General features: G+C 40.5%; 1 protein-coding gene across 1 annotated transcript in view; it reads right to left on the reverse strand.

Annotated features, from left to right (window-relative positions):
• The window catches only part of LOC126272358 (uncharacterized), a 113,345-nt gene that overhangs the window by 27,375 nt on the left and 70,753 nt on the right, over positions 1 to 15,217 (reverse strand). The window contains exon 5 of the mRNA XM_049975169.1: positions 9,424 to 9,599. Coding sequence (XP_049831126.1) covers positions 9,424 to 9,599 — 176 coding nt within the window. The remainder of the gene's footprint in view (positions 1 to 9,423; positions 9,600 to 15,217) is intronic.

The raw sequence follows: 15,217 nt of genomic DNA on the forward strand, positions 1-15,217 counted from the left end.
GGATATCGGTGTTTTTTAAATAGTTCATGAGCAATTGACACCTATATGTATCAAACTGGTGAAGTAATGCTTGTAGGGAGGGGGTACGTGACACTGTGATGTGGTTCAGATCCCCCACCATCTTTATGTCCTGATCACAGTTCGCAGAAGGGATGACTTTCAACTGATACAGGTGAGCGGGATAACACCCGTGTCCCAGCCACATGCGGATGGGAGAGGTCACATGACGTCTACTGAGCCTCACCGCAGTGAACCACGGCCGTAAAGAGACGTTCGTTAGTATGGCCGCCAGGTGGCCGCCCTTACAGTTCTGGGATGCGTGCCATTCACAATTCCAGTTACGATAAGCAGCCTTCTTGACACTCGCATCGTGGTCCGTTCCAGGTATTGGTGTTGACTGGAACTGTCCTTCTATAATTGTCCTCTTAGCGAGTGGAATACGTTATGGAGAGTGCCTTGATGCGTAAGCGGACGTCAATGACCAATGTTTAAATGGTTCAAATGGCTCTAAGCACTAAGGGACTTAGTATCTGAGGTCATAAGTCCCATAGAACGTAGAACTACTTAAACCTAAGTAACCTAAGGATATCACACATACACATGCCCGAGGCAGGATTCGAACCTGCGACCGAAGCGGTCGCGCGGTACCAGACTGTAGCGCCTAGAACCGCTCAGCCACACCGGCCAGCCCCGATTAGCAAGCTAGTACAGCAGCCCGAGCTTTTGTTAACAGCTGAATGCTTAAAGTTGCATAGTTATGGATCAGGGAACGAATTTTGTGTCACACTTGGTAAAACAGTTTGTCAAGCATTTCATTTCCGAAGTTCAGGTTAGCCCATTCTATCCACAAAATTATAGAATATAATGCATTCATAGGACTACCTCTGAAATGAGTTATTATATCAATAGCCGGCATACTGGCCATGTCTCAGATCTACAATATGTAGTTCGCCCTAATACCTCGAAAGTACATATTGGTGCAGGTGTGTCACCTTTCGAGGTGGTGTACAATCGAGAAATACTGTCCCCATTCGATGTCATGATTCCTAAGCTAGGACCTAACTGTGAATAAGGTTGAAAAAATTTACAAAGTGGATATGGGAGCTCTAGCAGGAAGTACAGCAAGCCAGCACTACAGATGTGGAACGATGGGAACAGTACATGCAAAATGTGGGACGGTGAGTGATAGACACCAATCCCCACCCGCCTAAAGGAAAGACGAAGAAGTTCTTGGCTAATTATTAGGGTTCTTATGAAGACAATGAACGTTTAAGTGCAGTTTCCCACAAAAGTTTTGTAGTTCATATAAATAGGTTTAAACCTTTTAGAGGAATGGTGGCCGGCCGCGGTGGTCTCACGGTTCTAGGCGCGCAGTCCGGAACCGTGCGACTGCTACGGTCGCAGGTTCGAATCCTGCCTCGGGCATGGATCTGTGTGATGTCCTTAGGTTAGGTAGGTTTAAGTAGTTCTAAGTTCTAGAGGACTGATAACCACAGCAGTTGAGTCCCATAGTGCTCAGAGCCATTTGAACCATTTTAGGAATGGTGGATGTATTGCCACAAATGCATGAAAACGGAAAAAGTCAAGTATCGTAGATCAGTGGACAAGCACAGTGGACATAGCCTATCCTACGCATTAAGGCCATGTGACAAGTAGTAGTATTTGAATTTAGTTGTGTTTTTTCTAACAACTTCTTAATCCATGTGTTGTTCTATTCTTGTTTGTGTGTATTCTGAATTTGTATCAGTTACTGCAGATCGTTAGCGTTGTACATTGGTTTAGTTTTATTTCCGAGTCGTTTAGTTTTCTATACATATTTGTGAAGGAGCGGATGACAAAAGTTCCTCTCCTCAAGTGCTGTACCACTAGGAAAAACCAGGTGGATTGCGGTAGGCCTGTTGTTGCAGCGCGTCATCAATGGAAGAGCCATGCACATTGTTCGCATCCAACTGTTATACTCAGGTGTGTTATTTTATAGACTCACAAATGTGTTGCTAATCAGTCATCAATGGACATTGACATTCACCGTTGATTTGTGGGAGGTAAAGAACGAAGTATGCAGATTGCATGAAGCATTCATAGAATTTGCATGGGGAAGCGCAGAGGAAAAATTTCTCACTGAGGTGCAGGGTGAGTATTAGGAATTGAGGGTATTCTATGCCAAACTGAATGCCCGAATGACACAAATCACTGACGCACCACGGACGCTAGTTCGTAGGAGAAGAAGGTGGTTCGACGCAAGAGGACAAATATTAAAATCAGTACTCGGTATGGAGCATTACGAAGATATTCAGGAGCTGAACAATACGATTAGGGAAGTGCAAACAATGACAGACAGTACCAAGAGCGCAGTAGATGGACATACCACACAGTTGTCTAATTTGCCGCAGGGCGTCGTGAATAACCAAAAGGGAACGTGATTTAACAACAGAGTTAACCAAGTACATCTGGCATACAATGAAATCAATGAATAGTGGTTTGGGGAAAACATAAAGACGACTGAGCTTACCGGGCAGCGCAGTAGCGGTAACCACACTATTATGGGCATCCTCAGATAGAATTTGCAATGCGAGAACTGGAGTGGGGTCATTACAGGAAACAGTTTGCCATGTGGTAAACAGGCAATTGTATTCTCTATTACTACAACCAGAACAATTCTTGACAGGGCTGGATCTAGCTGAAGAAGAGTTTCTTGTGGAGCTACAACGAGTGGCAGAGGTCTTGTAAAAGAACTCGTCAATTTTTTACTGTACAGCAACGGCGGAAGTAAATGCGGACAAAACAAAGTTGTACATACTGGTCTGATTACCGCCGGTAGTGATGAACACACACTACTTGTTTTATATGGGCCACCCATATCTAGTAAGATGGGGAATGATGGATAAATGGGTACAAAGAAAGGCGCGAGAGGTTTCAGTATTTAGGAGCACGGAGACGATCATGCTCTTATGTCATTAAGACACCTACAATAGCGTTTGAAGGAAAATATCAGCATTTGTTCAACGAGAGAATTCCAAACTGACGCACACACAGGACATGTCCAACTGTCCAACTGGGAAAAGTGGAACGTCAGAAAGAAATATTAACACCACAGCCTCATTTTCAGAAGGTAAGAACAGACTGGACATAATATTTGCTCCAGAAACTGTGATCATGAATCGCTACAAGAATGGAACACCTCAGTGCATGACAGATTTCGCATTAAATAATAGCGGTATTTTGGTGAACGACGCAGCTTGTGAGACAGACTCCCAGCTACATTCACAGGTATAACTGTACTCTAACTACCCTACTATGCATTGTATTGACCAGAGAAAACACTGGAAGTTCTGCCAACGCAAAACATAACCTACCTTAAGAACACTCTGAATCCTGATCTCATACGCTCTTCAGACACTCATGTAGCGTGACACCAAGGCAAAATTTTGACGGGAAAAATGTTTCAATACATTAAGGAATATCAAGAAAACCAATGCCAAAATCCAACGATAACCATTAAGATCACTACTCTTGCCGTGTTTCTGATAGTAAGCTGCATACTCTAGTTTGGTCTCAGGCAGAGAATTATCCATTATCCAGATCTACCGACACATCAGACTAAGAAAACAGTAAATTTATTGTAACTTGTAAACAAAAAAATAGAAATAATGTGGTATAGCTTCAAAAAAAGTTCAGTAAATCGAAACTTAAGAAGAATAGCATAAAATTGAAAATTAAAAGAAAATTCATATGAGTCAGCTCTCATAAGCAAAACAGTTGGTGCAATGAACACAATATGCAATTATGTATATAAAAATATGACACTGATGTATACACATATTCTTCTTAATTTTGTCATGGAAACCATGCTATTGGCTTGTCTGTAACTAGTTGAGTTCAGGTTTTTTAAAATTTTGTCTATTTTGATATTTTTTCTATAAACTCAATCCAGCAATGGCGGCTACCACTTCACGTTTCGCGCCAACAGTACGGTTTTCCCGACCACGAGACCATAGCACGTCTTCTATTGTCATGCGGTCTTGGTAATTCTCGTACACAGAGTGTCCGCTAATCATAAGGGTCAAAGGGTGCTGCCACCTGTTGAGGATACAGTGAAGCTAGTGCGGCTACCGTGCTGCCCCAGGCCCAGTCCCCAAAGCCCCCTCAGCTGTCAAAATACGCACACCGGCACGCCTGCACCCTCCTCTCGCCACAGAGTTTTGACGCACGGCCGTATCCTCTTCTTAAAGTTTGCCAGGGTTTACCGTCAATTACAGGCTTGTACCGCCTCTACACATCATTTCAAGGTAGATCGTGTTTAACTGAACACTGCCGCGCGGAGTGGCCGCGTGGTTTGAGGCGCCACGTCACGAAATGCGCAACCTCTGCAGCCGGAGGTGCGAGTCCTCCCTCGGGCATGAGTGTGTGTGTTGCCCTTAGCATAAGTTAGTTTAAGTAGTGTGTAAATCTAGGGACCGATGACCTCAGCAGTTTGGTCCCTTAAGAAAAAAAAAACCGAAAGAAAAGAAACTTAACACTGGTTTACACGTGTGTAAGAAGCTTAAGGGTAGATTTTATAACAATCTATGCATCCTATCTGGTGCAATAAATTTTCAGAATAGTTCCTATTTACTACTATCTCTCATAATAATGAACTTTCCCTTTGGAGAGAAAGGCTCGTTTTCAAATATTAAATTAATATGCTATATCAGTACAAAAGAACATTTAAAATATTACCACTACGTGTTTCAAGTAATGATAATCTGACTGGATATCCTGAGTAATAAGTGCATGATCCATTATACCTGCGTTACAGTGTAAGAGAAGAGTGTATTTAAATTGTCCCCTCTTGCCCCTTCAGCCATACTCTGGAGGTTTTTTTGTCCGTCAAAACCAATTCTGTTCAATCCAATGTTAGAAGTCAAATTTTCTCCCTCCCTCACAAGTGGTGTCTCTACCAGTGATACCCAGGTCCAATTCTTTTAACAGGTTCCGTACACATAGCATCCCTGCATGGGTTGCTCTATGAATTCTTTTAATAGTACCCTTACACGACAACCGACTGTAAATCGTGACACCATAACTGTATCAAATACATAGGTTTCAATACTCAAATATACTACCAAAGCAAATATGAATATATTCTCCAAACTTATATTTTCCAAACCATACCCAAGAAAAATTCTATCGTTATGAAATCCATAAATTTCCACTTCTTTACTCACCTGCTCTGCAAACCTCCTGCCACTCTCACCTCTTCTTCCCAGACAATAGCGTACTCCAAACTGCCCACCGAAACTCACTATTACTGTCAAGAACGTCAACCTTGAGGTGACTGTGGAGGAGGGCATACAGAAAATCAATTCCTCCACCCTCTAAGAAATCCATACTGCTACCCATGTCCATAACAACCATGGGTGCAATAGTTTTGTCCAACTGAGATTTTCACTCTGCAGCCGAGTGTGCGCTGATATGAAACTTCCTGGCAGATTAAAACGAGACTCGAACTCGGGACCTTTGCCTTTCGCTGGCAAGGTAGGAGACGAGGTACTGCCAGAAGTAAAGCTGTGAGGACGGGGCGTGAGTCGTGCTTGGGTAGCTCAGCTGGTAGAGCACTTGCCCGCGAAAGGCAAAGGTCTCAAGCTCTAGTCTCGGTCCTGCACACAGTTTTAATCTGCCAGGAAGTTTCATATCAGCGCACACTCCACTGCAGAGTGAAAATCTCACTCTGGAAACATCCCCCAGGATGTGGCTAAGCCATGTCGCCAAAATATCCTTTCTTTCAGGAGTGTTAGTTGTGCAAGGTTCGCAGGAGAGCTTCTGTAAAGTTTGGAAGGTAGGAGACGTGGTACTGGTAGAAGTAAAGCTGTGAGGACGGGGCGTGAGTCGTGCTTGGGTAGCTCAGTTGGTAGAGCTCTTGCCCGAGTAAGGCAAAGCTCCCTAGTTCGTGTCTCGGTCCGGCACACAGTTTTAATCTGCCAGGAAGTTTCTTTTTGTGCAACTGTTCTCACAGTCCTGCAGCAGCATCGACCAACTAGTCCAAAAGAGAGAATTTACTTAACACCACAAAGTACAGTAAAATCATCCAAAGCCCAGCTGGAAGCTATCCACTGTCTCGAGTACAATGTGTGCCACACAGTCCAATGTGATAACCGCTGACCTGTTGCCATTACATACCTCGCCATCTCCACAAAGATGTAGTCATATTTGTTACCACAGTCCTCAGAAACATACATCTTATCAAACCATGCCTTACATCAACTCACCCTAGCTGCATAGTCTGTACCCCACTTCAATAAAACTGCCACCTACTCCCACAATCAATTGTGCATTCAACAGTTCTTCGATCTCAGTTACAGCCAACCACTTCCATATCCCACTTTCTAAAATTCAAATGGCACAACAGCAGTACATTATCTGTCTCAAAACAGTCCATTTCACCAACACGATTGCCCGATGGAATATAAATGCTCTTACCACCCCCGCATTAAACGCATGCCTTCCTATAGCATGCAGCAAACCAATAACCTATATGCAGTTGCAATGCCAGATGTAGAGCAGTGAACGAATAACCCGATTGTTTTGACTTCCTCTGTGCTGCAGCCACCACAAACGCCTACTGCAGCGGCAGCACAGCAGACAGACCAGCGATGCGGTTTGCCTTCTTCGTTGCGAAGTCTGGCCGACGCAAGTGTGTTTGCAAGTCCATACAGGCGGCCAACGTACATCAGAGGCCATCAACCAGCAGCAGAGGAAGGAGGCGCGACGATCGACGAACTGTTTCCTGTCGATTACGTGTTTGCAAATAGTCCCGGAAATATCCTTCCGCCAGGCGCAAAATAAGCCGGCGTCAGGCCGTTCAGTGGGTAGTTCCCGACTCTCCGAATGCGGAGAAGATCGGCCGGTCAGGCGGTGTGCCACCTCGATCATCCTCTCTTCCGCAACGTTTGGGATACGTCACTTTCGTCCGATTATGGTTTATACAAGCTGCTACCACCCGACTTAAGCAGTTGCACGGGTGTAGAGTCGAAGGGATCTATGATTGTAGGATTAGTTGTTCTTTGCTTGATCTGCAGAAGGGATCCTTATCGATTTGTTGGTTTTGAAGAGTGTGTTACTGTTAGTGGTTTATTATCATTTCCTTAATAAGTAAGTTCGCAAAACGAGTTGATTCTTACTCTGTAGATACAGCACTTTTCATTCTGTCTGGTTCTTTAGTGGATACAGGAGCGATTAACAATTGCAGTTCATGAACACAGAATTTAGATATTAATTTATTCTACATCTAATGTCAAATGTTAAAAATAATACGTAACTTTGTTGCTGAACTTGCAGCATATGTTTGCAATAGTAGACTCGAAAGTAGAAATGTATACAGATACATTATATTACTTATAAATTTGTCTCTTTTCAATACAATGTCTACTCGGAAGATGTCAAACCCTGGCCACTAAGAAAGTCTTCAAATATTGTTCAGTCGCAAACAACCGGATGTCAGTGCACGAATGTTCGAATTTAAGTACACCGGCCGCTGGGTCTCCGTAGAGGCGACGGTTGCTCTCATTGGCAGCGGCGTAATCGTTTGTGGCAGCGCCCTCGTGCAGCGGTGGCGGCTGTAGGAAATGCGACTGTGCAACTAACTGGTGGCGCATGTATTTGAAAGCGCGGCCAATCGGGTAGTCGCCGATACTGCATCCAGCAAACGAGCCATATATTTAGTACCAACTGGATTGCTCAAAAACATATCCTTTAGGGTATAAAACCAGTTCAATCATCGTGGGCAACACTTTATCCTGAGCATGTATTTAGCACCTCAACATTCACCTGTGCACCGTACACATCTATCCGAGTCATCCCAGCCCATAAAATTTCGTCTTTGCATTGTTGTTGTCCATCTGCATATCGACAACAGTTTCTACGCTGAACTTAACTGCGGACGTCAGGGGTGATGACCTTCCTTTTAGGAGACAATATGTTTTCTAGACACGCCCATTCTCAAAGTGACTCCACTACCAACATCCTCCGATGAGTAACTGCACATGCTCTTCATCTTATTGCAAGCAATAATGACTCATTCCTACTGCCAATCCTATTTCTCACTCCCCTCCTTCACAGCCACCCCACAATAACAAACCTATAATAAACCTGCAACACCACTACAAAATCTAATATGCCTCCTGGGAATTTATCCACACACAAATTGGAAACCACCTTGTCACTCTCCATCCCACGAAAATACCTTCAACACTATTCTTTTCCTACAACAAATCTTGACAGCAGCTGCGACTACACACACACACACACACACACACACATACACACATACACACACACACACACACATACACGTCCGATCTGTTCAACTTTCTCCTCACACCACAAGTTCTGTAAATGTTTAAAGAATCCCACAGACACAACCACTCCTTCCTCTATATCTATGACCAGGACCCACTAATATTCCACCAGTAATTGCAGGGGGGGGGGGGGGGGGCTCCGATATATCCTTAATGCATACATGGCGACATACATGCTCTTAATACGGCACCTACCATATACTCAACTAAGTATTAGAAACCTTTCCAACGAGTTACCGGCGTAATCTTGCCTACACTATCCAATTCTTCTCAACAATCAACGCCTCCTTAACAACACAAGAAAAGTAAAACTTCTCGCCTTCTACCTCCAAGATACACTCGTTATCCTTGACTATCCTGACTTCACCACTCCATGTACCTTATTTCCACGAATGGAGAGACATATCTGTTGCACCTCTCGCTCCCAGTATTTACGCTCTATGCTATGAACAGGTTTAGATACACCAATCATAACAAGAAGGATAAAACCATGGTCAATGCCCCTCTTCCACCCCACACTTCGTTAACATCTCCCAATAGTTCGTTTAATCCTAATCAGTGCTTAGCCTTTTCCTTTGTATATTGAGATTAACATGACATTTGAAAGCTTTTCCTTACGGAATCGTTGCCATTATCTAGCCTAGACGCGTTATTGAATGATATTAGCGTGGTATTTCCTGGAGTTGTATATTTTTTCCCCATGTAACACGTATACTCAGTTTTTGCGTCAAGTACAGCAGCTATATCCAAGTTATCACTGTTCCTATGTATTATTAAAACATTGTAATCACCTGGTAGCAACAGTTTTTCTCTAGTGAAAGGGATAACATCGTTCATTGACCAGTGCCTAATAATATGTGCCACATCAAAGACAAAACACAACCCAAAAATTTAAGACGAAACAGAATCCCCAAATTTCGTAAAACTTTTTCATCTACTTTTCACCAGTCACGTTTTGTACTCCACCGTGAATTTTATGATTTCAGTTCCCTGTATAAAAAATAAAGAATACGCCCCTGGGAAAAAATAAAATAAATATTCATTGAACATAATGAGTATGACAATGATTTGAATGTACACTGACTTATACCTTATTAGATAGTTTCCTGGATTGTTCTCGTCTTTTTCGATCTTGTAGTTCACCATCATCTCGCTGACAGATTGCAAATCATGAACCAAACCCCGTAATTTCATGCGAAGCATGTCTCTAACACGTTCCACGTCCTTAATCCAGCCATGCAGTTGCTCGTCATTCGGGCGGGTGTCCTGAAGCATACAGAAAATCCTTCATGTTGCTTGAATAATATTCACAAGCAGCAGCTAGTCATTACCGTTCGAACATAACATTTAAATTACTTACAGCGCTTGACTACACAGTTGGTTAGTTTCATGTTAAGTGGATCATTTGCATGATAAATCTTAATAATGAGGAATGAATTATTTTACATTCACACTGTAAATTCATGTGCAAATATGGCTTTACGCTGAAAGTTCCAATTTTTTTCTACAGATTTAAGTTAGTAAATCCTTTTCTCTCTCTCTCTCTCTCTCTCTCTCTCTCTCTCTCTCTCTCTCTCTCTCTCTCTCTGTCTCTCCGCCCCTCCTCCCCAACTTGCCATGAAGGCCCTACGGTACCGACCGGCCGTCGTGTCATCCTCACCCCCAGGCATCACTGGATGTGCATGTATAAGAGAGCTGCAGACATTTCCATGTAGTTATGTGCAAACTGTTGAATGAATGCATATTCTTTATTTTAACACTCTGTAACTGACTTCCAAAAGCCTTAATAATTAGATTATGATTGATTGGTTTCTGTTTCTTTGTTTCTCAGATACATTAGTAGAAATTGGAAAAATTTCTTTATACTGTTTAGTTTAGCCACATTTGAAAATATCATCTTCATTTTCAATTTCAAAATAAGGTAAATGATCCAAAAGATTTTTTGGAACATTATAGTGTTCAACAATAAAAGCAATGAAATAAGTTTAATTTGCTATATCTACTCAGTTTACTACTTTTGCAACAGTCATGATGCTAAGCAATCATAAACTGTATCAATTTGATCACTATTTATCATAAAATATTTTCATGTGAACAAATAAAATATAGTGGTGAAGGAAATAAATATGTCTTGCTTATTATAAATTATAAATAACAAAAATCCAGTAGCAATACAAAAGTTTATTAAGCTTTGACCGTAGTTTCGACGGTTTTAAACCCATCTTCTTCAGAAGATTTTGTACATATTAACAAGATTACAACATTGTGTGTGGAGCAAATATAGTAATATTACAACACGCAAAATTAAAGGAAATGTTAACAACCAATTTTTTCGAGAAAAATACTCACATGGAATCACATTCTCTATAGCCAACGCGGGAGTCATTGATTCTGTCTAGTAAATGTCAGCCACTTAGTTACTATTTAACATACATTATATGAAAGTATTAGCATCTAATGTAGCGCTTTTTCTTAATAACACTTTTTAAAATATGACATACTGCCGCTCGATGCAACGTATCGTAGTCCACTTGAAAGATGTGTATAAAACTGACATTTGAATATAAAACGTGGGATCGGATCCTATAGACGTTCAGAGCTAGTACTGTGCGCCGACTGACTGAAGAGCAGCTGCACTAGCCTTAAGTCACGTTTTATAAGAGGCACTCCCACACGTTCTATATGCGTCTAGCTGCGCTGAACAGCGCACGCGATTTGACTGCTATGCATTATTGACAGACTTAGCATATTAACTAAATTGTTGAAAATAGGGAAAGGAGAGGGGATGGAACGTGTGTCATTAACGTCACATGGCCTACAAAGAGCCCGCAGGCTCGGGTAAACGGAACGTAGTCTTTACAGTATGTGCAAAACATATGAGAAGCACTTGTGCGTGAACACTCGGGATTTACCGTGTGGCATGTTGCCAAGCAATGTTGACGCGCAACGACAGCATGAATGGGACTTTCTTTTCGTCGGTTGTGACAATGGATGAGACGTGAATGCCATTTTTCAATCCAGAAACAAAGCGCCAGTCAGCTCAATGGAAGCACACAGATTCATCGCCACCAAAAAAAAATTCGGGTAACCGCCAGTGCTTAAAAAAAGATGGCGTCCATGTTCTGGCCGTAATCCTTACCCATTGCGTTCCAAAAGGCACTACGGTAACAGGTACATCCTACGAAAATGTTTTGAACAACAAATTCCCTCCTGCACTGCAACAAAAACGTCCGGGAGGGCGGCGCGTGTGCTGTTTCACCAAGACAACGCACCTGCACATCGAGCTAACGTGACGAACAGTTTCTTGGTGATAACCAGGCTCCTAGTGACTTTTTGCTTTTTCCAACAATGAAAGACACTCTCCGTGGCCGCACATTCACCAGCCGTGCTGCTATTGCCTCAGCGATTTTCCAGTGGTCAAAACAGACTCCTAAAGAAGCCTTCGCCGCTGCCATGGAATCATGGCGTCAGCGTTGTGAAAAATGTGTACGTCTGCAGGGCGATTACGTCGAGAAGTAACGCCAGTTTCATCGATTTCGGAGGCCTTAGAGCTTTAATGCGCCTCGTAATGAGGAGAAATTGAATAGGTTCAAATGGCTCTGAGCACTATGGGACTCAACTGCTGTGGTCATCAGTCCCCTAGAACTTAGAACTACTTAAACCTAACTAACCTAAGGACATCACACACATCCATGCCCGAGGCAGGATTCGAACCTGCGACCGTAGCAGTCGCACGGTTCCGGACTGCGCGCCTAGAACCGCGAGACCAAATTGAATAGGCACAACTTAACTAGAAGAAGGGATCGGTTGGTAGGACATGTCTGTGGCATCAAGGGACCACCAATTTAGTATTGGAGTGCAGCGTGGAGGGTAAAAATCGTAGAGGAAGACCAATAGATGAATACACTAAACAGATTCAGAAGGATGTAGACTGCAGTAGGTACTGGGAGATGAAGAAGCTTGTACAGGATAGAGTACCATGGAGAGCTGCATCAAAGCAGTCTCAAGACTGAAGACCACAACAACAACAATTCAACTGTATTGCTGTACATGTTCTGATGTTTGCCCATTGTCGCACATTCGTTCTCAGTGTTGCGTCTTCCTTTCTGGAGTCCAAGTCTTTCCTGTTTATAGTTTCGGCCTTTTTTGGAAACCCTGCCATGCCATTAGTTTCTGAGTGAGACATGCGTCAAGATGTCATCATTGCTGATCCTCACTTCTTTAAGATCTTTCTCCTCCTCTGTGAAAGAGGTCCTTTTTTTCCTTCTCCTGAAAGTAGGTGATCATATAAATGGTGAGTCTTCCAGAGCTCATCCAGATCATATATCAATAATACATAATCCTTCTTTTCCAGATGGTATTGGTTATCTTCTATATGTGGGATTGCAGTTCATGATTATGATGTCTTCTATATACCCCATTCTCTCTGGTGGGACCTAAGATCTTTCTCAAAATCTTCCTTTTCTTGGTCCTCAGTTACTTTGTTAGGCCTTTTTTGTTCATTACTAGGCATTCAGAAGTGTACAATACCTCCAAACGGATAACACTGCAGTAATGCCTTAACTTTGCATTGAACGATACTGACCTTTTGTTGTAGATGTTTTAGGTTAAATGGAATGCCATTTCCATTTTGTTAATGCATGATATGAAGGCTTCATTCTCTGATAAGGTGGCTGTTATCCATTTTCCACGGTATTTAAACTTTTCAACTAGCTTAATTTTGTATTGACCCACAAGCATTGATTGTATTATGTGTGTCTTGTATTATTGGAAATTGTATTTCTTCAATTTTTTCCACTTACCGATGTAATCATAAGAATACACAATGTTTTAATGCCTAAATCTCATATTTTACGTGGAAAGAATTTTCTAATGTTTGACATTTGATATTGTATTAAATTTGATGGAAGTTCAGCAGATGATAAAGTCATGAATTTAATTGTGTTACTGAAGGTCATTTTCAAATTTTATGTCTTCTTATAAAAAATAATATATCTGTCTTCATTGTTAGGTATTCAATCTATTTTTTTTCATCACTAGATTCTGTTTCAAATAAATAAACATCAAATCTCTGAGAGATTACGAAAATAAGTTGGATCAAGCTGTGGTTGCTTTAGTTGTACATTAAAATTATTGCACAATGGAGCCATTTATTTTCACTTTAATGATTGTGATGATGAACCTTTTATTTTTTACTGAATAATGACATTGACAAGGGGAACAAGTTTATGATTTATTCTGTCTTACTTGTTGTTCTGTGGTTGAAAGTTTCAATATATGAATTCCCAACCACTAAAATGTCTTCCTACATACACTCAATAAGTATTTTATGTGCATCTGGACCACTGTGTACAACTGAATTTTTATAATGTCCATTCATATATTTAATACAGTAACAAAAGCCAGTTGGTTCATATCTTTGATTATTCTTTGTATTTGATATATTTGGATCAGATTGATAATTATCCATCTCTAATAGAAAACTTTCAAAATCAGCATAAAAAATGGAACATTCTTTGTATGTTAATAATTTTTAAACTTATTCTAATGTCTAATGTTCTCAACCTTTCATTAATAATTCTAATAAGTAGTGTGGTACTGACTTCAATAACCATTTTAAGACTAATAGTATTTATAATATTTGTCTTAAAAATTGTTTGCTTGTAAATGGAAGTGATTAAATTCAAAAAGTGCAGAATCAAGAGGAGAAATCAATAAGTAACTTTCACGCACATAAATACACAAACGATAAAGATAGGAATTTATGCTGTGAATGTCTTAATAAATATCATAAGTTTAATAAAATGTGAGTTCTTTGTGTGAGTGGAGAATACTGTCAGTTTATTATTGTGATTACCACCTAAAAACAGTTTACAGTTATGAATGTTCGAAATTATAATTATCGATGAAAATACGATGAAATGTAGCAAACATCCTGAAACATAACAACGAAATGATTTATTTGTCAAAAAATAAAAGATATTCACTGTTTCTCTTCAAACCAATTGTATAGACACAAAAATTTAAAAAACTGTAAGGACTATCACAAAGAAAAAAATTTGCTCTCAGCAATGCAATTATAGAAATGCAACAAAACTGACGAAATTATCAATATTCAATGCAGTTTATTTAACTTATATATTTTTTTTATCAGGAATACATTTCTCGAGATTTTGAATGCGGTTGCATTTGAGCAACTGAGTGTGCAGGAGCTTCAGTGGATTACAAATAACGGACAAACAGTTGCAATGTACAGGTTTGTTAATCTTTGGTTGTTATCTTGAGGGTTTTAAAACCGTCTTCTTCAGAAGATATTGCACTTATAAACAAGAAAACGAAATTCTATGTGAAACAAAAACAGTAAGTTTACATTAATCAAAATTACTGGAAATGTTTAAAAAATTGTTTAGTGAAGCAGAGTCATATAGAATCACATTATCTATAACCAGTGTTGTGGTCTTTGAATCTGTATAGCACAAGTCATCCATTAATCACCATTTAATATACACAATATAAAGTATTACTGTCTGCTGTAGGAATTGTCTTCAAACGTTTTAAATATCACTTATTTGACGCTGGATACAACAACACACAGAAAGCCACTTGAAAGAAAGAAAAAAACTAACATTTACATATAAACCGTTGCATTAGATCTTATAGAGTGTAAATGTGTCACGTTCAGACATAAAGGCATGTTTATTTAAGTTATTATTAACAGAAAAAGTTACCTGGCATTTGCATTTTTCACCAAGAGGCGTTTAATCTTTTAGTGAACAAATATAAATGCATGTTCACTTTACCTCGTAATAATATGCTAAAAAAACACCTTGCACCTACTATTAAAAATGCTGAGGATCCGTTCTTAAATCCTAGCATTTACAAAA

The sequence above is a fragment of the Schistocerca gregaria genome, chromosome 5 (assembly GCF_023897955.1).
Source record: "Schistocerca gregaria isolate iqSchGreg1 chromosome 5, iqSchGreg1.2, whole genome shotgun sequence".
NCBI lineage: Eukaryota > Metazoa > Arthropoda > Insecta > Orthoptera > Acrididae > Schistocerca > Schistocerca gregaria.